Below are 26,087 nucleotides of genomic sequence, written 5' to 3'. Positions count from 1 at the left end.
CTTTGTTCGTGGTTCCCATTTTCATGAACGCTTGTTCACGATTTTGGGAACTCTTTTTTCTCCGTGTATGGGATGCCTCTTGCACAAACGGTTCAAACGGATAAAAACAAGAGAAATCATGTTTCAATCATGCTAAGACAAATTAGAACTAATAGTTTTTGCTGATACGCGTCGAATGAAGTCAAGAAAATTGAAATCCATAATGAAACAGTGATTTTAGAAATAGCAAAAATACGATTTTTTGTATATTTTTACTCAAAATGGTCAAACTTCAACAGCATGTAACTTTTGAACCCCGGGGTTTAGAGAGTTGGTCCAGAAGATTTTTTTTCATGTCTCGGCGAGATCTTTCGAAAAAAGTTGGTCCCGTTCGTGTACATCCTTGGACCAAATTTGCCCATTCTCCTTTCCATTTAATGTTTCCTGAATCGTTCATTTTTTTTTCGATTTCGCTGCAAATGTTTTCAAAATTGATAACATTGTTGTTTCATTGAGTTACCGGATTTGCTTACAGGATTTCTATCCGTATACCTTAAATGCCAATGGTTTGAAAATTGACCCAATTATTGGGGTTGACGTTGGATCAAATAAAAGTAAAATGATGTAAGTCATCCAACAGTGTTACTTGTTAGAGGGAATCGCGTTGACATGCTACAATGTTGGAAGCGGAGAGTTTTAAACATTTAGTACACAAAAAGCAAATAAAAAAATGCAACAGAAACAATAAAGTGTCACCATCAAAGAAACTATCTTCAGGTCAACAATCTCGCAAGTCGACAACGTCCTCAGAGGCTCCCCATTTGATATCCTCCGAAATCTCACAAAACCCCATAAATAACGTCACACAAACTGAAACCACACCAATTTGTCCACTTCGCCGGACGACATTGAGCAAGAAAAATGCGCCATCATAATAAATTTGATATTAAGGAAGTTACGGCTGACGCTGGTTAAGGTTGAACCAGTTTCCAAAAAAAAAAAAACGACAACAACACCCCGTCATCGTGAATCTTGCCAAGCTGTCTTGGCGAGTGTCCTTCTACAGCTGATCGGGCAAATCTCGGCCCTCGGCCAAAAGCTTCGCGCGGTTTCGTTCTAACGCGCTCGTGGGTCTCCAACCGGACCATGACCAACGGAGCCGCTCAAGCTCAAGCCGGCCGTCGTCGTCGTCGTCGTCGTCGTCGCAGCCATTGCAAATTAGCTTTTTCCAAAGCTCCGGAGGAACGCGAAGTCTCCAACAAATCCGGCCGCCGCAGCTTCTGACCCAGTTGCCAAACCCCACACACTACAACCACTAGAAATACCCAGTGCAACGTTATTAAACTATTCATTTTACTAGTAAGCATCGACGAACCAGCTACCAGCAAACGCGTGCGCTTAGGCTTAGCTTAGTGTGTCCCTCTAACTCTAACTTGATCTTTTTTTTTTCATCTCTCGCGTGGTGTTGTGACCAACTTTGGAGGAGTCATCTGGAGGTGAGGTGAGGTGAGCTTTTTATCTGTCTTGAAAAACTTGTTTTCCTTCCAGAAGCCAAACCGGCTACAGAGAGAGACTGTCGGCTAAATCGTAAACAATGGATAGGGATTTTGAAAATCATTGAAATGTTCTCAATGATTTAAAAATATTTCTATCAATCTCTTTCAAAACTTTAATAATTGTAAAGTGTTTTCATTAAAATGTATTTATTCATTATATATTTCAGAACAAAAATCTTTTTGTGAGATCTGGTTTCCAGTGGATAAAAATGTAAATTAATTGATTTTTAAATTTAAATTTAAAAAATCTGTTGAAACTTAAGATTGCCTATTTTGAAAAAGCTGTTATTAGGAATATTATCAGTATTGTCGATTTTCAAAAGGCCTATTTATCGAAGATCAATTACGATAATGATATTTTTTCGTAATTAAATGAATGATAATGTTTTGTGAATTTCACAAAGGTTATCGACGTCTTATGAAAACTTTTTTCTTAAACACAAAACCCCCTTCAAAACGTAAATAACTACCCTCAATAATATTGTATTTTTTAAAGAATATTGATCGTAAACTATCTGGATTTCAAATCTAAATTTGAAGCAAACAATAACCATCCCCATTTTTTTCCATGTGTCTCTATTTTTCTTGTTATACTGTATCAATTACCACACGGATAGAAATCCTGCAAGCAAATCCGGCAACACTGTGTTGTTGACTTTGACAACATGGAAATGTTTCCAAAATCGTCAACATTTTTCTAGATTTTGAACAACAATGTTATCAATTTTGAAAACTTTTGCAACGAAAACGAGAAAAATGTTGACGATTTGGGAAACATTTCTGGAGTTTTTTTTTTTTTTTTTGAAAAGGTCCAATAAACCAAATTTCCAGTTTTTGCTTTTTGGGTGTTTTTGAAATTACATTGAGTCAGGGGTATTAAAAAACACCCAAAAAGAAAAAAAAACTGAAAATTTTGTTTGTTGAACATTTAAAAAAAAACTCCAGATTTCCATGTTGTCAAATTCAACAATACAGTGTTACCGGATTTACTTACAGGATTTCTATCCGTGCACAATTTAGTATTTAAAAAAATTCCAAAGCTTTGACAAAGAAATCAATATGGTTTAAAAAATCAAATGACCGAAATCTCAAAGAATTGCACAACAGTGATGACTTTTGGACAAATTGCTCGATTTATCACAAGATATTCTTTTATCAATGCTCTAATACTCTGATGAAAATTAGAATGTTTTTAATGAATACAGTACCTTTTAAAAATAGTTTTATTTTGCAAGAAACTATAAATGTTTTTTCTCAAGACTATGACTTCATATTAAAAATTATGAAAATTGGTGTTCTATATAAGAATGTGTTGTTGTGTTATATGTAATACTTAATGATTTGAAATTTTTCTCAAGGTATTTTTTTTTCTTTAATGATGAAACTGTACCCATGCATTACCTTAGGTCATAAAAAGGGCATTTGAAAACCTAAGATTGATAAGGATTTTCTGATCGATCTTATGGAAAAAAAAACAATTAGACCAGGCCCGTAGCCAGGGGGGGGGGCTTCCGGGCTGCAGCCCCCCCCGAAATTTTTTCCATTTTTTTTTAAATTGAACTACCTTAAAAAAATCTTAAATCAATGATTGTGTGTTCTCTTCCCAGAAATAATTTGTAAGATAGAGAATCAAGAATTGATTGATCAAACTAAGTAATTTGCCTGTCCATTGCCGGGCTCAGTTTTTGTAGATTATGGATCCAAAATTTGGATATTTAAAAATTGAGCTGCAGATTTGAACATTGTTCCATTCAGTAACATCTCATTTATCTTGTAGTTTTAGCATTACATTGGTTAGGATGGTCCAAATCTGGGCTTACTTGGGCTATCCCCTGAAATCAAAGATTTACGCATCACTAGCCTAAGTTCCAAAATTTGAGCTTTTTCTGACCACTGACCACCAAGCTTGGGCAAAATCGTCAAATTGTATGGAGAAAAGCAAATGTTTCAGTTTTTGAGCAATGGAAGGCGCAATAACTATCCAGTTCTTATCAATTTTCAGAACTAATATCTTCTTTAAATTTGGAAAAACTTTCCCGAAGACACCTTATTTTTTTGGGTTTTTTGCTAAAAAGTTATTAACCTTCGAAAATAGCAATTTCCGAGCGAACTGCTCTAAGGGGCTACATAGAAATAATTACCGTCATCTGGGGCGAATCGGGACTACAGTCTGAATAGGGACAGCAAAAATCCTTAGATCTTGTTGTCTTATTTTTGATTGTAAAACTTAAGTATGACCCCTGAAGAACCATAAAATAATTTAGAATTTTTGGATTCAATGTGGCGGTCAAAATGGAGGTCGAGAAATATTTCTGGTGTTTTTTTTTAAAGGTCTAATAAACCAAATTTCCAGTTTTTGCTTTTTGGGTGCTTTTGAAACCGTCAGGGGTATTAAAAAACACCCAAAAAGCAAAAACTTGGTGTATTGGACCATTAAAAAAACAGATGCCGAATTTGATGTTAAAAACAAGCAAATAAAACATGCCGATTTCATTTGTTCCTGATTCGGTTATCCGAAGCTTCGGCTAGTCGAATTTGGATTGTAAAATTAATAGCCCTCCTTTATTTGCATTAAAACCTTTAAACTGTTAATACATGTTTTTTCTCTACATTTTTCAAAATTTATCATAATTTCTCAAAAATATTTAGATTTTGTTTTCAAAAATGAAAGCATTTAATATGAAAAACATTTGAGTGAATTTTGACTATTATCAGAAATACAATTCTAATTTTATCGTTTTGGTTTTAAGAATATGGTTAGTTACATATCTAAGACCTTAGAGAAAAATGCTTGAGAAATATATGTGTGTAATTTTGTATTACTTTTTCGTAAACCTTTTTTCCGAAACCACTCGTCCAAAATGCTTTCTTTTGGTCACATTTTTTAGTTTCCACCGTGGCCAATCTCCAATTTTTATTTAATATATCAAAAATCGGAAGATCAACTAAGTGAATACTTATTATCAACTAATTTTCACTTTGTGCATGAGCTTGCGATTTTTAAAGGAAGAAATAAAATGATAAAAATATTCAAAACGTTAAAAAAATTTAAGCTTGGATTCAAAAACTCTGAAATTAAATTAATCAAACATCACTTTCAAATTATATAATTTCTGATCAATAATTCATTTTTAAACTATTTAATTTTTTGGAGGACAACCATGGGTGGTCTCTCATGCTCATGCTCATGCTCATGCTTTTAAACTATTTAATTTTTTGGATTTTACAGATTAGAATTTGCATTTTAAAAATTTTAAAATTTCTTTATTATTTTTTTATAATTTCTTATTTCTGAATATCAATTGTATATATTTTCCAAAGTTTATGTTGCCACCTTTTCAAAGTGGACCAAATAAACAGAAAGCAAATACAATATTTAAAAAAATAGCTTCACAATTTTAATGGAAATAACTTATTTCGATTAAGTCTTTTTAGGACCAGCGACCAGGTCGGTCCGGAAAACAAATTTGAAATGTTTTTCCTGCTTTGATAATCATATACGACATGTTTGGGCTCGTTTAAAAATATTTAGAATTTTTGTAACATGTCGCGGAACCGCGGAAAGTTTTTTCTCACGAAAAAAGGATTTCGCCATCAGCTAGATATTTTGAAAACTAATGATGCAAAACAACTGTATTGATTTAAAGTGTGTTTTGAACACTTTTAAAATAATAAAACCATAGCTTGTAGTTTTGATTTGTAACCCTCTCAACTTTGGTCAGAGTTTAGTGACATAAACTTCAGAATAATATTCGCAACGGCTAATTGAAGATTTAAAATTTTACACTTTCAAATTTCTAAATTTTCATTATTTTTGATTTAAATTTTTTGGTATAAGACAAAGAAATGCCAGAAATCAAAAATAAAAATAATAAAAACATAAAAAATTTAAGATAACAATTCAACAGAATAATATCAAAAAATCTGAAATTCCAAAAATTAAAAAATCTAAAACTGAAAAATTAATAAAATAATTGATACTTAAGAAATCCTAGACTAAAAAAAATATCATTTTAAAATTAAGCTATTCTAAATCCAATAAATTATGTTTTTTCAATCTTAATTTTTGGATGCTTTAAATATTTTTATGTTTGAATTCTAGTATTCCTAAATTAATTTATATTTACCAGAAAATTAAGTGATTTTTGTAATGGCTTTTCCCTTATTTCAGCATTTTAAGATTCAGCGTTTTGATAGTTAGCTTCATGAGGCAATTCTTCAATATTATTTAAGCGAATACATTATTTTCAAACGTTATTTTCAGTCGCATCCAAATAAACAAATCAAAATCTCATCAACACGTATTGCTCCCGAAGAAATATCAAACGACGCTTTTTGTTTCTGTTCCTTTTCAGCTGCGTACCGCTTAAGAGAAGTCTTTTCGTAAACCTTTTCTTGACCGTTCCTTGAGATTTTTTTGTATGGAGTTTTAAGAGTCTCCGTACTACAGGACATTTTTTAAAATTTTCGATTTAAAGTAAAATATAGTTCTTGTAGCAAAATTCAGACTAAGATTTGATTTACAGGAAAAATGTAATTGATTTAAGAATTCTTACATAAAGTATTCATTACTTTTAAAACAAAAATTTAAGATAATAATTACACATGATAATTTCAAAAATCAGAAATTCCAAAAATGAAAAAATCAAATACATAAAAATATAAAATAATAACAACTAAAAATCCTTAAATTATAAAAAAACATTTTTATCATTTTTAAATAAAGATATTCAAAAATAATTTTCAATCATTTCAATAAATTATGTTTTAATAATCTTATTTTTTTGATGCTTTGAATATTGGTATGTTTGAATTCAAGTGCAGACTAAGATTAGATTTACAGGATAAAACTAATCAATTTATGAATTCTTACATAAAGTTTTCTTTATTTTTAATTTAGCAAGGTTTCGTAAATATAAAATTTCTAAACCATAAAATGTGCAGGATTTTGTTCCTAGAGTCAAGATATTGCTTGAACAAACATCGATTTTAATAAATGGTCACAATCCTAAATTATTAAACATGTATATAGATTAAAATTTTATTAAAAAATTATCTTTAGAATTGAGATCTGATTAAATTTTTTTGTCATGTTTTAAAATTTTATTTTTGCTCAAATTCTGGATCAATTTTCAGAATACAATGAGTAATGACATTGAAAATGGCGTTTAGTTGGAATATTAAAGTTCAACATGATCCGTTTTAATGTTTGATGCAATCGAGGAAAATTTTAACGGTTACATATGCATTTAAAAATGGTTACATATGCATTATTAACAACTCTTCCAGTGAATATTTTGGCGTTAAAAATTAATTTAATACATTTTATCTAAATTTTTTAACACATTAAAATTAAACACAGGCACTGATTTTTTTTCTTCAAATATATATTTATTACAGGCCTACATAGAAAAAAATGTGAATTTACTCGACACGAAAAAAATGAATCACATGTAAACTCAGTTGATGTAAACTTGAGATTCGACGTAATTTTTTTTTGTTGCCATGGAGACACTTCAGAAGCTGAAATTTCAACGATTATATTTTTTTGTATTTCATTAAAATTATTTATTTTTTAGATCACCAGGAGCTTCGCAAAATATGAAATGGCTTCAATAGCTTAGAACAATTAAAATAAAACATTGTTTAAGTTTGTTTATAAAATTTTAAGAAAAACAAATATTCCAGTTATGAGTTTTATGTTGTGCTAGAAAAATGAAAAATGTTAGATAAACCATCACAATTATCACACAGCTGAAAATGTAAATCCAGACGGTTTAAAATTTCTCTCAGTATAAAATACAGAAAACATAATACTTATGGTTAGATAAATCGATATTTTTTAAAAAAATTTATGTTTTCAAAAATTTGATTCAAGTTAAGTATATTTTAAATTTAGCGACGTTTATCACGAAATTGGATTACAATTAAACAATTCAAGAAAATGTTAAAAACACTTTTCTACTCCTTTAATACAAACTAGCTGTTAAAATATAGAAAAAAAATGACGAACGAGTTTCTTCAACAAATACATTGATAACTTAATATGAAAATCTTCGAAAACTTTTTTGCATACATTACATTAAAATTTTACAATTCATCTCAATAATTATACCACAAACCAAGTGATGGTATAAATGATTTGCTGATTTTTATACTCCTTGAATTTTTGCACCCAAGCCCCCCCCGAACAAAAATCCTGGCTACGGCCCTGAATTAGACGAATTCCCAAAACATGTTCTAAATTTAATGATGAGTGACATCTTTTGTGCTTAAGTTGGTGAAATTGCTGTAACTTATAGAAAATTAAAAGTTTGGATGCATAAGAAACATTTTGCTTAAGATTTCTTCAAAATGTTGAAAGGGGGATCAAATTATCCCCAACATTTAAAAAATGCCGGTTTAAAATATGTTTTTGCAATTCCGTCGTGAAACTACTCACTTTTCATGTCATTCTTGAACGACGAAATAGCCTACTTTTCTGTACCAAAAATAACAGAATCGAATAGCAACACTTTTCAAAATAAATGCTGAAAAGTTCTATTTTTCAGCACTCAAATGGGTGCTGAAAAGTTGAACTTTTCAGCACTTGTTTCGAAAAGTAACACTTTTCAAAAAAAATGATTAAATCGATTTTTTGACAAAATACATGAAAATTTGACTTAAAATTTCACTCAGTGTGTCTTTTTTGGAATTGCAAAAAATGTTGTATGGAACTCGTTGCAAAACTTGATTTTTTCAGCACTCTTCGTATTTATCCAACTCGGTGAACCTCATTGGATAAATGTACGACTCGTGCTGAAAAAATCCTCTTTTTGCAACTTGTTGCATAAACTACTATTTTAAAACGCTTGGCATGATTTGAAGAGTTTTTCTGATGAAATACCCTTATCAGCCAAACATAGTTGAATGTTTAAGCTTTCAATTCATGGAAAAAGTTCTTAGTTTTGTGAGAAATTGACAGAATTATGTGGGGATCAAGTCTCCTCACTCTCCCCACTCTCCCCACTCTTAAAAATGTTGCATGAAGAAAAAGCTTTTTTGCATAAAATATTTTTCGAAAGTGTCTCATGTAATCAGAAAAACTTATCCCAAAAACTGATGAAATTTTGATTACAAAATTTTAAAACAAATTTGAATTTTTTTTAAATTTTGTGAGCTCCATGTCTTAAAAAAATCATCATTTTTTCAAAAAATAAGCTCCGATAAAACATTTTTCACCATCCTAAACTTCGTTGCAGCTGCCAAGTCACACGAAAGCACACAAGTGACATTTTTGTGGTAAAAGGTGAAATGAAATTATCGGGAAACCTTTATTCCAAGTAACTATTTTTGCTTTTGGTTAACTAAATGGGAAAGGGGCTTTAATCGACCGACAATTTTCAAAATTTTATTCTGTTTATTCTGTTTAAGAAGCAGTTTTTTTTGTTAATATTGCTCAGTTTGTTCTAGAGGTCGTATCGAGGTGCTCCGATTTGGATGAAACAAATTTGAAAAACTAACGTGAAATTTTCCAAGGATTCCATTTATGTCAAAATTGAAACCAAAAAGTGCCACTTTGGAAGCCCACTTTGGAAGCCTACAGGGCAAAAACAAACGTTGTAAAATGTTTGTTATAGAAAGATTAAAAAAAACTATGAGAAAAACTGCGATTGGCCAAAAAATTAATACCGTAGGCTTCCATGAAATTCATTAACTTTTGAATTATAGAAGCATGAATGTTGGAGGCTGTTGCGAAATGATATTTAGGTTTTAAAAAATCAATTTTTGCAATCCCGTCGTGAAACTACTTACTTTTCCTGTCATTCTTGAACGACGAAATAGCCTACTTTTCTCTACCAAAAATAACAGAATCGAATAGCAACACTTTTCAAAATAAATGCTGAAAAGTTCTACTTTTCAGCACTAAAATGGGTGCTGAAAAGTTAATTTTTTCAGCACTTGTTTCGAAAAGAAACACTTTTTAACATTTTTTGATTTAAACGATTTATTGACAAAATACATGAAAATTTGACTTTAAATTTCACTCAATGGGTGTTTTTCGGAATTGCAAAAAATGTTGTATGGAACTCGTTGCAAAACTTGATTATTTCAGCACTCTTCGTATTTATCCAACTCGGTGAACCACGTTGGATAAATGTACGACTCGTGCTAAAAAATCCTCTTTTTGCAACTTGTTGCATAAACTACTTTTTTATCAGTAATTTGCAAAAGCTATGAGAAAAAGTCAACCGATCCTGGATGTCTTAGGCACATTTTGAAGTGCTCCGAAAGACCTTTCCAATATGTATCTAAGAGAGCTGACATTGATGAAGTGAGCGAGCTATTTTAAGATTTTTTATGTTTTTTGGAACTTAAACTTCAAAGCCCATTTTACCCCAATTTCCTTTGTCCTAGAGGGCTCATATTTGACATGAGTTCATCTCATTCATAGACAAAAAAACGCTGAAAGTTTCATCCAAATCGGAGCACCTCGATACGACCTGTTACACATTGGTGAAAAACTCGCTCTTAAGCTTTTTGTTAACGAAATGGGAAAAGGGCTTTAACCGACCTACAATTTTAAAAATTAAAGGTATGTTTTGTTAAAATGTAGGTTTTTTTCTTTCAATTTTTTTGTGTCAGTTCTGAGAGATTTGTATTTTTTTCCTTTCTTCAAACTATATTTTTTTCTAAACAGTGAACTTTCTCTCCTTTTTATGTTAACTTGCTGATGGAGTGTAGTCCAAAATAATGCTTTACAAATTCAAAGCAAAAAAAAATGTTCCAAATAAAAAAATATACCATTCTTTTACATTTTGTTTTGTAACGCTTCAATTTGAATAAGGGTTTCTAGACAGAAAGCTGCGGGGGGTTGACTTGCATCAGACCTGCTTTCTCTTTCTAGCATTTTTCATGAGGTTCCTTTTTTTGTTTTTTTTTTGTTTTTGACTGAACGCACGATATGTCAGTCGTCTTATTTTGCAGGGATTGTGACAGCTCGAGCTCGATCATTGTTTGCATCAGAACACTGTGGTGAAAAGTTCGCAATTTTTGAGTTAAATAATATTTTTTCGCTTATTTAAATGAATACTGAAATTTGATGCCATAAGAAAAAGTAGTGTTGCATTGTTTTCCCATATGTTTTCACTTAAAAAAATTGTGAATTCCGATAATGTATCTTTCCATGAGATTTTTATAAGATCTAATGTTTGTTTACATTTGTCCATAACAAATCATCTGTGTAATTTGGAAAATTGATTTGGCCATCCTACAAAAAAAATAGCTAATAAAGTTTTCCTTATAGTTATCTCAGCAAAACATAAATTATGAGCTAACTTCTCACTTAAGCAGTTACATACATGTAAATCGGCAAAAATGACAGAGGTTGGTATGAGCAGACAGTTAAACCTTTTTAAATCTGTTTTTAAGGTATTAAAATATGCATTTTCATTTATTAATAAAACAAATTCAAGAACATTCGGTTGTATCATTGCCGAGGTAGGGGAAATATACCCATTTTAATCACTCTAAGCCGTTCGACCAATTCTCATCACTTTTGCCGTTTTCCGCTATTAAATCAGCTTTTTCAAGTGTATCATTTGAGCTATTTATTACTTTGGACCAGTCAAAAACACTTTATTAAAGCTCTAATTCATGATCAAAGTGCTGATAGGCCGATAATAGAAATAGGCTGAAAAAGGGTATAGTTCCCCTATAGCTAGTTGAAGATAGCAGTTTAAAAACAGGTGCCACGATATCTCAACACTGTTTTGACCAAAACGGCTCAAAATTTTGGTGAAGATTCGTTAAACCGGTCCCGTGTGCATGAGCCGAGTTTCAAAAATTTTATTTAAAAAAAGATAGATATATTTTAATGTCAGATTTTGATTTTTTTAAAAAGCAAAACTCGAAAATCGCGCAAATGTGCATGACGCACACGGAATATGACTTGAGAGTCTTCATCTCAAATTTCTGCCAATTTGATCCATCCAATCTCGAGATATCGTGGCACCCGTAAATCAACTCGGTGTTTTTAGAAAAACGCTCATAAAGATTGGCAGTCTGCTTTGCGTATGGCAGAATTTTGGGCTTAAATCGTCTCTGACTCAGTATAATCATGAAATATCTTCATGAAACTTCCAGGAGTGATTGAAAATCATCTTTTTAGTGAATTCAATAAATTTTCTGTAGTATGAAATTTTGTGATTTCTTACATTTATGTTACCCCGTATAATAGAAAATCTCAATCAAATTAAAGTGACATCGACTTGTCAAATTAATTTAGAGAAATTTTAACTTAAATCAATCATTTGTGATTAAAGAACATTGTTTAGCACTGTCAAAATACAAAATGATCCAGATAAACTTATATTTCTCAGATTTCTTCACTCGAAAGTTTTCTTTTGACTTATTTCATACTTGAACTTTCCACTGTTTCATGACAAATTTGAGATAAAATTTCATTAAAAATTCTTCTCTCGCTAGAGAATTCATCCAAAACTGAGTGAAAATTAATTATCCTAACTACACTCTTCTAACAGTCTGAGTGGAATTTACTCGGAGATAAGTCATTTTGGATAATAGTGCTGAGATCAGCTTTGTCAATACTTATATCATCACGGCATTTTCAAAAACACTCCAAATAGATTTATACTGATTGAATTTGTCGGAGTGTGTAGATGATTTTCAATCATCAAACAAAAACATTAATCTGAGCAGCTGCACTTTGTGCTTGAAATCAACAAAAAAAAATGTGATCAGCACGCGCCAAGAACCTTTCAATCATTTGGTGAAAATCAATCTCTTTTTTATTCTCACCACAAGAGAGCCCGCTCATCGCTCTCACCGCTTACGCGAAGGGAGAGAAAGCTCTCGCCAAAAGCTCCAATCGATTTAGCGAGAGCGCGCGAGCGCAAGCTTTCCGCACCCATTCTTTCTCGCTCGCGAGAGAGTGAGTTTGCCGATCGTCAAGTGGGTGGAGGGAGTTTTCCCGATCCGGACGCAATCGTGCCGATCACTCTCACTTTCGTTCGGAAAAGCTAGCGGGGGCTCGTGAGCTTTCGCAAAAGCTTACCTGCCGCGCTCGATCGACGACGATTCTCTTCTGGGGCTCTTGGGCTTGGGCTGCGGCAACGGTGGCAAAAGGCAACCCCAGGTTGGACCCAGTGATCATTAAGCCGTTTGGATTGGTTTGAGGAACACCTCGGCGTTGAAGCTCGGAGTGACAGGTTGACGAAAAGCTGCACACCCAAATTGTTCGTTTCTTGCGCGCGCGCTCTTCATGCTCTGAAAACGATCACGACCACGATTGGCACTAACTTCCGTTTCCTTTTTGTTTTTTCTCGTTTTCCCCGCAGGAATTCAGCTGTCAAACTTCAGAGGAGAAGCTTCAGGAGAACTTCCGCCAGGGACCAGCCAGCGTTCCAATCCGAATCGACCATGAAGCAGTTCAGTAGGAGATCTTCCGCCGTGGCCGTGGTGGCGCTAGTGTTCTGCGTCGGGGCCGCACTGGCCGCGCCCGGAAGTACCCGGGTCAAGCGGGAGGAGGACGTTGCGGAGCTGGTGAACCCGGTCGCATCCGAGGTTAGTCCAAAAAGCGAACGAAAAAAGAGCAAGTGTCAAAAATGAGTGGCGTGACCTAGTGAGAGATTGTGTGAGACGTGAGTGAAAGGTCGCACCAGCCTGAGGGATTCAAGGTCGAGTGCGTGCGTGAGTGTGTGAGTGGGTGATAACCGTTGAGGTTACGTATGAAAGTGTGTACGAGTAATGGCCATGTGCGTAAACGGTGTAGGAGTGTGTGAGTGTGTGCGATCGTGAGAAGCTGAACTCTATTGTTTTATGAAGTGAAGCACGTGATCGGGTTGGAGAATGTGATAATTACACAGCTCTCGCGTTGCCCGCAAATGAGCGGCGATCTGATTTCAAGTTCAGTTGGGAGGTAATTTGCATTGATGAACAATCAACCAGCAACATCAGTGCTTGTGTGGTGCGGTATGATAAGAATTCATTGATCAAGATCACTCGAGCAAACTTGAATGAGACGGGGAGTACTCGTTGAAGTTTCACAGCATTGTTCGAAATATTGAGAAGATAAAAAAGTTATTTTATCAATCGGAAACTATCCACTTGAAGAATCTTTATGATTGTTCATTAATCGATTGAAGATTTCATGTTAAGCTGATGAAGTCTTCAAATAAATTGTAAACCTTGGATGAAACAAATCGTAAATTTTATCAATTAAAAAAAGCAAATATGTTAAGTAAACTTTGCTAACCTAAGGTTATTTAACTTGAACTACAAAAAATTAAACAAAGTTTATTTTGCACGGATGCAATCTTGTAAGAACATCTGGAAACTCCGTGTTGTTGATTTTGTAGTTACTGAAATGTTTACTAAAATGGCAACATTTCTTCGATTTCGCTTTAAATGTTTTCAAAATCGACAAAATCATTTCCAAAATCGGAAATATGTTGACGATTTTGGAATCATTTCAATGTTTTTTCTTTGGTTCTCTGAAAGTCTCTGTTTTGCCTTAAGGTGGTAGAAGGAGTTTTTCACTTTTGGGGCATTTACTATCAATAATGGTCCAGAAATAGTAAATTGAAATGAAAAAAAAACCTCTATATGTAAAACGCTTCCAAAAACAACAAAAAGAAACCCAATTTTTGATTCAAACATTCTGAATCAAGATTTAAATGTTTTTCTAAAACAAAGATTGTTGCCAAATGGTCGATCGGGGTTGATGCCTTTTAAAGCCATAAATTCTTTTAAGTAAAGTGTCAACATGAAAACAAATAATTGCTTAATAAATCCTTCAAAACGTTTAATAAACAATTTTTCGGCAATCGAAAACTAATCATTTAAACTATTAATAATATCGCCATCAAAAGCTGTAAACAATTCTTAAACACGTCATTAGTTTGAAATAAACATTCCACTGAGAAGTTGTTCAATAAAAGATTGACGATTTGTCATGAAAAATAAGTTGAAAACTTTGCAATTTCCATAAGTTATATAATCTGTTGAACACAGTAAAAAAAAATTAAAAGGTTGACATGCTTGATATGATTGGGTCTGGGATATCCAAATTTAGGATTCGGTCATGCAATTTTATGCATTTTTATATGACTCAATCTCACCACCAATCTCAGACCCATTGTCACTCCTGATGACGGTATTTTACATAAAAAAGTGTAAAAATTGACTGATGTGAATTTCATTTGTAGCTGAGGCAAAATTTCATATTTTTTTACAACAAATCTTTCAAATGTGTAATTTTACATCAGGGATTGCAAAAAATTGTTTACACATTCTTTTAGGCTAAATTTCAAAATAAGTTTTATCCCAAGCGTGAGCTGGCAGCTGTCGAATATCCACAACAGAGCTGTCAGATCAACGAGATAAAAACAATCGTGTGTTTGACAAATCAGACAAAGACAATTTCAAACCTTATTTAATTTTTTTCAGTTGAATAACTGGTTTAGAGATGCCAGGTTGTGTTTACGAGAAATAAAAATAAATAATAAATAAATCGGCATTATGGTAAGAAAATATTTAACTAAAGCAGTTAAGAGCCTGATTTGCCCTTTTCAATTATTTATCGTTTTAGCAGTATTCACCTTAATGATCTTGAATTTAGCTATGCGGATTTTGGTCTTTTCTTGTTTCATCGTTTTTCATTCATCATTTTTGAGGTACTGATTGTACTGATAATATAAATCACAGTACGATAAGAAATTTTATATGATACTGCATTATCTGTAAAAAAAAAGTGTTTATTTATTTCAATATATTAGTTTTCTCATGAATTTAAACAGAAAACTTTGTTCTTCACAAAATATGGAGCCTACCATTTCAAAAGGGCATATATTTTTTTGTAAAAAAGAGTGTATTCCTTTCACTCCAATGACAGTTTACAAAAGATGAAATGGAAGACACGTACAAACATTTTTTCAAAAGATTTTGGGGAATAAATATGCCCTGATTGTCTTCTGCTATTGGGAACTCTGCAAAGGTTACAGTTAGGAGCTTCTTTATTAAAGATATCAAACAATTCAGCAACAAATATCTTAGTTACATTTTAGAACATTGAGTCCAAGCTTTATTTGTTTATATTTTTTCTTAAAGAAGAAGAAATTATTTCTTTGTTAGCATCATAACCCGAGCATGGGTAAATAACAAGGGAAATGCGTAATAATACCATTCTCTGGTATCAATACCAAATTTTGGTATTCCTGGACCCTTTTAAATTTGTCTTAAGGATTATGCAAGAGCAAAATGGGCTATCATACCAATTTAAGGTATTGTTTTGATATTGCAAAATTGCAGAATTTGTCAATAGTCGAACACCACACTTTGGTATTCTTTTGGTATTACAGTATTTTATCAAATTCCTCTGAAACCATGGGAAAATTTTGACCAATTTTGACAAAATAATTAATTTTGCGCTAAAATGATGTCTCAAAGCGAATGCTTTCATTGAAAACCGTAAATTTCAAACTTGATTTTAAACATTTTTGATAAACCCCCTAAGGACTTGAAATTGTGGAAAATTTTCTAAGTCAGGATGGCACATTTTTCTATTATTTTGGTATTAAAGTGTTTTATCAAATTACTCTGAAACTATTTGAAAATTTTGACCAATTTTGACAAAATAATTAATTTTGCGCTAAAATGATGTCTCAAAGTGAATGCTTTCATTGAAAACCGGAAATTTCAAACTTGATTTCAAACATTTTTGATTTACCCCCTACAGAAATGACTTGAAATTGTGGAAAAATTTCTAAGTCAGGATGCCACATTTTGGTATTATTTTGGTATTGAAAGGTTTCATCAAATTCCTCTGAAACTATGGGATTTTTTTTTATAAAATATGATGAGATAATTAATTTTGCGCTAAAATGACTTGAAACTCAAAAATGTTAAAGCAGATTTTCATTTTTTTTATATACCCACTAAGATTTTTTTTTAAAACGTTGAAATTACTCGAAGTTGGGATAACCAAATACTTTGAAAAATGAGTTAATCGACAAATTATTGAATTTTGGTGAATTTCAATCCAGTTTCATTTTAATATCACTTATTTTTCAATCTTGTTATTTTTTAGAATCTTGAAGAACTTCAAGCACAGGCCATTCAGCAACGACAAATGCATTCGATGTGGTGAAGAATATCACTAAGAACAACATGGAATGCTAAGGTGAGTAGATTTGGCTGTTGCATATGGATAATTTCCGTTTTTTTCACTAACTGCAACTGTTGCACTAAAAATTGTATGAAAATACCAAATTTTGGTATTTCTTGTTCAAATACCAGCGACCATAATGTGCTCTTGGTTGCCCAGTAATAGATGGTAAAATACCATGAAATCATACCAAAATCATGTACACTCAACCCCCGGTGGTTGGTCACTTTTTCGTTTGACACTTTTTTAGTTTGTACCCCGTTGGTTGGTCAAAGTCAAACTAAAAAGTGACGAACTGTCACTTTTTACAAGGCGCTCACGAACACTATGAAAACAAACGTTTGGTAGTGTTTGTGAACTCCGTGTAAAAGGGGTGTCAAACTAAAAAGTGACCCCGTTCGTTTGACAACAGTTGGTGTCAAACCATCGGGGTTTGAGTGTATGTGAAAGACCACAGAAATACCAAAATATGATTTTCCAAGGGCGCGGGAATACCTAAAATTAAAACCACTACTACGGTATGATTTCATGGTATTTTATCATCTATTACTGGGCAACCAAGAGCATATTTTGGTCGCTGTTATTTGCCCAAGTAATACAAAAATTTGGTATTCCCGTGTTATTTACCCCTGCTCGAGAAACACGTCCAACGTTGTCATCAATAAGCTGAAAAATAGCTTGAATATGCTTGAGTTATTCAAACATTATGAACCTACTGGAAAATGCGACTCAAAATAATGATGGTTTTTTAAAATAATTATCCATATTATTTGCACTCGTTTAAAAAGGTTTCAAAGGCCGAATGAATTGCTGTTATGATACACAGGTATTTTTAAACAAATTTAATTTAACTTGTATCAAATCAATTTGAACCTAAAAACCATCCAATCTGATAAGATTGAGCAATTCTCAGCTTCTCTCATCCAATCTTCATCAAAAACACATATACAAGCACAAAATCACATCAAAACTATGCAACAACGCACGCGATTTGTCATCAGCGTGTGTGTTTGTGTGCGATGATCGTGCGGTGTGATGGTCACCGACCTTGCACTCTTGGCGCTCGTTCGTTAGAAGACAGAAATGTGTGTCATCTGGTCGACGTCAACGGTTGTGCATCGTCGCACCGCCGCCAGCTTTGATATCTGCTCCTAGCTCTCTAATGTTGTTGTGGTGTTATGTCAGTCGAAAAAAGTCTCACATTGAAATTCAGCGCTGAATATGACTACACTTTTGGTTTCATTTGAGATTTTGTTTGTGCTTTTGATACACTTCATTAATATTAATTTGGAGTGACCGAAATTTGAAGTTAGTTTGGGATTTATTTGGGGAGGCGAGCTGATAAAATTGTTTGTTATTGTTATTATATTAACAACAAAAAGGTTAATTCGTTATTTGGAGTGTTGTCAATTTGAACATAATGGGCTGAAATCTAGATTTATTGAAAACTAAATATAATTGTTCATTTTTCTGCTTCTTATTCAAAAATTCTTAACAAGATCGAGATCAAACAAAAAACAGCCAATGATATTAGATTGTCCGCAAAAGCAAGGATCTCCAAAAAATAATTTATTATTTTTCCAAGAAAAAATAATTTCTTCATATTTTTGAGAATTAATCGCTGTAGTAAATTCCAGTCACATTTTACAATACAATGCCATCAATTAAGTATGTTGGCTCACGAATAATTTATAACTCAACGTCCAGCTTTACTGCTTTATATGTATTGATGCAAATGTTTATACTTCAAAAATCAAAACAAAAGTTTTAACTTCAATTCTTCGTTTGATAAAAAAAATGTTTTGTAGAGTAATTTATTTTCTTAAAAATATTGCATCTCTCGCAAAATAAATAAAATTATAAAATGAATCTTTAAACGTTAATTTTCATGCATTATTTCTTATTTAACAAAATAAAACAAAAAGGCTTAAATTTGTTTGCTTCTAATGATATTATGGTCTTACTTAGTACTTATCCCCTTTTAAACAGTTCTGAAAAAGAAGGAAAACATACAATGAAATCTTTATATTTACATTGAAAAAGTACCTGGAATGTTAGTATTTTCTAATTTAATCATCGAATTTAAAATTGTTATTTCATAGTGCACCTTATGAAGCCTTTTGCCGTTTAGCTTTCAAAAGCCGTTTTCAACTGAAATCTAGCAATAAATAGCTCAGTTCTAAATGGGCATTCAAATTCTCTATAAAATATTTTGCAAAATATTTTTTCAAATAGTAAGAAAATAAAAAACTGGACAGAAATGGAAAATAACTCTTAACCGACCAAATAGATGAGAATTTCCCCCAGGTTTTTTTTAAATCTTTTTTTGATGAAGTCTGTCTCAAAGCAGCCAACTTAAAAAAAATCAAAAAGTAGGGCAAAAGCATGTAATTCCAACATTGGCATATCAGCACTTTTACGATCGTTTAGTTTCTCAAAGGCTTTTTTTCCTGCAAACAAGTAGAAGGGAAATGTGCAAGCAATTTCCCATCAAAATAATCGCCAAATAATTTGTGGTTTGGTAGGAACAACTCGTCTCTTCGTATTCACAAAATAATTTATTTAAATAGTGAAAAACAAAAATAGGATGGAATTTCTTCAAATAACTTTTGAAGTTCTAATGAAAATAAAATCAAATTTTTCCTCCTGTCAAGACGGGGCAGTTTAGCCTTGCTTTTTTTCACTTTGTTTTTTTTTTTTGCATATGCGACATTATTGCGAAAATGAACTGAAAATTGAACATATCTCGAGCAAAATGTATCACTTTTACTGAAAAATTAAATTAAAATCGTTCGTTAAATGAAAACCCAGCATTCTAAATTGATGTCTTGATAATCCTCATTTTGGTTTTTATAAAAAATGTTTTTTAAATTGTACCAGAATTAAAAAAAAAACTAATAAAGTTATACAGTTGAACAACGCCTTTCAGTTTCGTAATACAAATGCAAAGATATGTCTAAAAATCAATTTAGCTACTATTAAACTGCTTAAAAAATCTGAAAATTCCCAACATTGGGATTTAGCCGTTTATCGTTTAAGTTAAGTTTATTTTCATAGAAAGTTTCAACGCTTCTTTACGGTATAACATTTAGTTTTATTGTGTCAGAAAATTAAAATCAAAGTGATGTTTAAAGTCATTGCCACCAAAAGTGATCTAAAAATACGTTTTCTAGTTATGTGAGGTTAGGTTTATTCACTAAAGAACTAATCAAAAGTGTGAGGTTAGATCAACTCTCTTGAAAGTGAATCTGTCATCGGCACGTGTTCCAAATGTGTTTGTGTGTGTGCCTTATTCACGTTTACCCTTGTCACTAATGGTCTGCGAAACCAATCCTGCAGCAAGTCCAACCAACCAACCTAACCAACAAGTACGTACCGGTTGAGATATTTGCGTTCAAATCACCTTTTCACACACACACACTCAGACAGAGCGCCATAGGTCTGTCTATCTGTCTAATCCTTTCGGTATACTTCCAGATCACTCTCAAGTACGACCACAACGGCCAATCGACCTTTTCCGAAAGGCTTAAAACTCAATCATGTTGGCTAATCTCGAACAAAAAATAGACCACAAATAGGCACATTAAGCACGAAAATGCACTCTTAAGTTTAAAAATAACCAATTTCAACCACCAAAACCACCAAACACCGATTTCTACCCCTGTTCAAGGAACACACCTTTTACAAACGGAAAAATCCGCTTTGATTTAATGTTGGCAATTTTTTAGCATGTTTCACCGCGCACACTAAGGAAGGAAAAAAAGCAACTCAAAATAACACATGTCTAATGCCCACACACACACACACCCTCCCACCACCACGTGGCACACGGCAAACATGTACATATTATTACCACTTTTGCCTTCGAAACAAGCACCTGCATCGAACACCATCCACCCTCTCCCACCCCCTTTAGGCACCAACTAACTAGCCAGGTCGCTGCACTAGGGTGGTATCAATCTTCTCTATTAATTTTTCAGATTTTAACATTCTTTATTTTTAGTAAACACGTCTAATTCGACTTTTTTTCAAAATCCTGGAAATTTTTAAAATTTGAAAATTAAAAAATATAAACTAGAAAGCTTATAAAATTATCGAACCACCCTATCAATCAAAGCTTGTTGCAACTTGGCCACTTCTTTGCGGACAAACGTATATTGTTGCCTGCTACCGCATCGTTGATGTCTTTCCATTAGCTTCAAACTGTCGGTACAGTGCTATTGGTAACACCCTTCGATTAAAGGCAGGTAGCCACCCAATGACATTAGGGTGGTTAAGGAGCTATTAAGTTGCGACTGTGTTGTTTCTTTTTATGGTGACAAGTGTATTTTTTTTCTAAATTGCGTCAAAGTTGAATTAGTATTTCACAACTTTTCCTAACATTCTACAAGGGTCGTAAAAGTTAAAAGAAAAAACTTTGGCAAAAAGTGATTATCCTTGAAAGTTTGGCGACCAAAACTAACGGCTTTCCAGTGTCAATCTCAGAAACGTGGAGATCGCGAAACTTGATGAAGTTTGGAGATTTATAAGTTTGGCAGAATGAAAAGTGACCAACGGATGTGACCGTGATCGATTTAGGAGATTGGTGATTTCTATTTAATTGGCAATCAACAGGTCCATAAAATCGATCAACATTCTGCCAGATAGAAATCCATCATCGTTGCAAGGCTAACGGTTGATTTTTGCCAACTTTGGTTTGACAATGAAAAAGTGCTCAAATATGATAAGAAAAAAAAAACATGTTTGGACCCCCTTAATTCGAGAAGTACTTGAAAATGAATATAAAAACTAGACCACAATTTCTGGAGAAATTCAGAAAATTAGTTTCATTTAACAAAATCGGGATTTTTTCTCATGGTTTGTTGAAAAACATCAACAATTTTTAAACTTGCAGTTATTAATTTTTATCACGCTTAGTTTCTCCTGTCCAAAAAAAAAGCAAATATTGTCATTTCAAATATCATCCATAAATGTTTATATATTAGCTACAGTATAGATAATTACATATCTATTTCATTCCATCAAATGAAATTTATAATAATCTTAATCAAAAAAGTCTTTAAATCTTGGATTAATGTGTCAATGAGTTGGTTTTTGTGGATGGAGTTGAAAACAATCTCAAAAAATGCTTAAAAAATTGACTTTGGAATTATAGATTTATCGCTTTCAAAACCCCTTATTCAAATATTAGAGCAATTCCAGCCCAAAACAGGAATTTTTAGGTACTTCTTTCTCGACTCTCTCCAATTTCAATGAAACTTTGTAGACATGATATGCTATGCTTATATAAGCCTTTTTTGTGTACATGGAGCCAGCTACACTCGATAATGACATTTGAGAAGCGCGAAAGTGTTTTAAATATTTTTGTATTTCGTAATTTAAATATTGCTGTATCTCGAAGCCGTTGCATCGTATCAAAAGTGGTCAAAGACTAACTTGTAGGAAATTTGACGGGCTTTCCGAAAAAAATACACTGAAAGAAAAAATCACTCCACCTTCATGAGATTTTTTGGTTTTTAAGTTTAAAAGTCAAATTTGAAGGTGATCGCACGATGTTTTTTCGTTCAAAAGCCTAAGATGTTACAAAAACACTCACGAAAAATGCAGGATGGAGCAACTCTCCTAAAAAAATACAAGCATCATTTACTGAAACTGTTTTTTTTTTTTTTCAAAAGTGCTCCAAACATCAAAATTTTCAAAAACCGAATACGAGAGTCGATTTTTCAGACAATTTTACATAAAAGTCTCAATATTGACCATTGTCTTTAGTCCAATCGTCGTAAAGTTACAGCGATTTTAAAAATAAAAATATTGAAAAATTGATTCTTTCATAGTTTTTGACAATTTCTTTATGACAGACTTGATTTTTAATTCTCGAAAATATTTTTACCGGAAAGCTTGTTCAATTTCCAATTAGTTTGTCTTAAACCACATTTCAATTGGATATATGGGCTTACACATATAAGCTAATTACATTGCTTATAACTGAATACATAATATTTGTTCAGTGTTGTATAGTGACCTGGATAGTAAATTAGGTCAAATCATCAAAAAACGAGTTATTTTGAAAAGTGGTCAAAGACAAACTTATGAGAAATTGGACGAGCTTTCCGGTAAAAATATTTTCAAGACTTAAAAATCAAGTCTGTCATAAAGAAATTGTCAAAGACCACCAAAAAACCCATTTTTTACATTTTTAGTTTAAAAGCCGCTGTAAATTCACAACGATTGGACTTAGGACAATGGTCAATATTGAGACATTTATGAAAAATTGTCTGGAGAATCGACTGTCGTGTTTGGTTTTTGAAAATTCTAATGCTTAGAGCACTTTTGAAAAAAAAAAAATGATTTTTGTTTTTTTAGGTGTGTTGCTCCATCCTGCATTTTTCATGAGTCTTTTTGTAACATCTTAGGCTATTTTCACAAAAATTTTGAACAAAAAAAAATGGCGGGCTCACCTTCAAATTTGACTTTTAAACTTAAAAATCAAAAAATCTCATAAAAGTGGAGTGTTTTTTTTTTCGGAAAGCCCGTCAAATTTTCTACAAGTTTGTCTTTGACCACTTTTTGATACGATGCTACGGCTTCGAGATACAGCAATATTTAAATTACGAAATACAAAAATATTTAAAACACTTACACCCTTCTCAAATGTCATTATCGTGTGTAACTGGCTCCATGAACACAAAAATGGCTTATATAAGCATAGAATAACAGTCTACAAAGTTTCATTGAAATCGGAGAGGGTCGGGTACAATCGATTCCCTATTTGACATGGAATTGCTCATTTAACAAACTTTTTTTTCAGCCCAGCCTAAACAGTAGAAATAAGGGCAACTATGCTAATTGTACCATTTTTTAATTTTTTTTATAATTTTTAGCTACAATTCATTCACACATGCATTGATATGAAAATAAATGGTTTTTTTTTATAAATTTCTCGTGACAGAATTAAATAACTATGTAAATAATTTGATCTTTATTCGATAGAAAACAATTTGTAATAATTTGATTTCAGTACCAAGAGAATTCAAATACAAATTGAGATACAAACTTCAGCTATACAGATTTACTAACACTCAAACGCTCGGGTAGTCACTTGACCCAATTTTTTTCTTGATAATCTCATAACTTTTGGTAGAACTGATGAATTTGGATGCTTCCGGTTTTGCAGGATGATGTATTAAGGTGGTGCCTTGAAATTTTGCATCATTTCCTGCATTGTTCTGCGAAAAAGTTTTTGATATAATATTTGAAAATGTTGGTCGTCGTTGATCATGGCCGTTCATGGTCACCCGCGACAGACACGGACAAAAAAACAAAGAGAAACGCCAAAAGTAACTTTTTCAAAACTTTTTTTTCGTAAAATCGCGATAACTCGTGATGTTGATAAGAAAACCCCTCATGTTTATATATCAAAATTATTGTAATTGTCTGCTCTACAACTTTGTAGAACATTGTTACACTCTAAAAAATAACCCTGCAATGTAAGAAAAAACCCAAATCGGAGGGTCGAGGTACCCCAACGGAATCCAGAATTTTCGGTAAACGTGGACAATATTTTCCCCCCATCTGACAGTTCAAAATATAGACAAATCTGGATCTTTTGCAACCAGAAGCATCCAAATTGCTCAATGTTACCAAAAGTTATGAGATTTTTAAGAAAAAAATTGGGGTCAAATGGCTATACAGAAAAAAATGATGGTTATGCTCATCAGGAAATGGTGACAGATTTTGTGTCAATAAAAAATGATCAATTTTACCCCAGAAAATGATGAATTTTTCGTCAGTTTTTGATGAATATTCATCAAGTTCACATTTTACACATTTTTACGCAAAAAAGAGGTAATATTCAACCTACCAAATTTTCAACATTCCAAATTTTTTTTCTCTTTGTGTACCCGAGCGTTTGAGTGTTGAAAACACAGAAAAAAAGTTGAATTTTGGTAGATTGAAAATTTGGTTGGTTGAATATTACCTCTTTTTTGTGTAATATTACTTAAAAAATGTGTAATAATGTGAACCTGATGAATATTCATCAAAAACCGATGGAAATTCATCACTTTCAGAGGTAAAATTAATCATTTTTTTACACAAAATCTGTCACCATTTCCTGAAGAATATTACCATCATTTTTTTCTGTGTAGTTTTATATCACAATTGAAACACAACTTTATGGAAATCGGAAAATGCAAAGTTTGGTAAACTTATGGTTATTTTTTATGTATTTCCATCGGAAAAAAGTTTTCTCCGGATTTTTTAATGAACTAGCAGCAGAACTATTTTTCACATGTTTAAAATTTTTGAAAACAAACGCACTTTCTTTGAGTTAAAAATGTGCAATTTTACTTGGGAAATTTCTAGTTCACTGACCCCCATTGTAAGTTGTTTTTAGATCAAACTTGTTCATCACCAGAATACTTTACATATAATACATATAATTACATAAAAACCATATAATTACATAAAATCATGTTGTGATGATGTGGCACAAAAAAATATCTACATAAAAAAATCCAAGGAATTCAATTTACAAGATTTTATTATAGGATTTAAAATTTGAACCAAAATGGATCGCAGTGAAGATCCGTGAATAATTATCATCTGTAATATAGTTTTTAGAAAACAAGTGCACAGCACACTCGGTTTTTGATATGGGAACAACTTAGTCCAATAAAGAGGTGGCTTCAAAGAGTACATACATAGCTAAAAAAGTAGTAATCCAGCTGCGTGTAAAAGGCCTGGGTTTAAAATAATTATTGCATTATTTTATGCAATTTTATGTGATTTTACGCCCTGAAATATGTAGCCCATCAGTATGGGAAACCTACTTGACCGAAACGTCAAGCTCATAATTTATATTGTATGCGTTTATCCTTACAGTTATTCATCGATCTGATGGCCGAGTGGGCTAAGGCACCAGTCCTTACTGTTGGTGCTGGGTTTGAATGCCGTCGGTTGCAACTTTTTTTTGTGTTTGCAAAAATTGTACATGCAGTGTGTAGTATTAAGTGTTTATTTTGACGAAGGTGATGTGCATGCTTTTGCATGCGATTTTACCATCGGATTTTTAGCTGTGTAATTATCACTTGAGTGGTCCTAACTTGAGACAGGTTCGCAAGTTTTCGAACTTCTGGACTTGTTTGGAAGATATTTTGATAACCTATCCAACGATATGTTAGATGATAAATCGATAAATCTGAAATAGTTGGTTTAATAACTTAAGTGGTCATAACTTGAAACAGGGTTGCCAGATCTACAAACGTTCTGTTTACAAACGGTAAATTGCCTATCCTACGATGTAAAACATGATGGTTGTTGAGACGACTTTTGGTCACTTATTGAACATCCGGATAAATGCTACTACTTATCGAAACTTCATAAAA

The 26,087-nt window shown here is 32.5% G+C and overlaps 1 protein-coding gene across 1 annotated transcript in view; it reads left to right on the top strand.

The window, feature by feature from the left end:
- The first annotated feature begins 12,597 nt into the window (after positions 1-12,597).
- The window catches only part of LOC6044205, a 36,596-nt gene continuing 23,106 nt past the window's right edge, over positions 12,598-26,087 (top strand). The window contains exons 1-2 of the mRNA XM_038265917.1: positions 12,598-12,772; positions 12,875-13,100. Of these exons, the coding sequence (XP_038121845.1) occupies positions 12,957-13,100 (144 nt within the window). The 5' untranslated portion in view covers positions 12,598-12,772; positions 12,875-12,956. The remainder of the gene's footprint in view (positions 12,773-12,874; positions 13,101-26,087) is intronic.

This window comes from Culex quinquefasciatus, chromosome 1 (genome assembly GCF_015732765.1).
Source record: "Culex quinquefasciatus strain JHB chromosome 1, VPISU_Cqui_1.0_pri_paternal, whole genome shotgun sequence".
Taxonomy (NCBI): domain Eukaryota; kingdom Metazoa; phylum Arthropoda; class Insecta; order Diptera; family Culicidae; genus Culex; species Culex quinquefasciatus.
The sequence above is the reverse complement of the archived record's forward strand: the minus strand, read 5'-3'. Positions and strand labels throughout refer to the sequence as shown.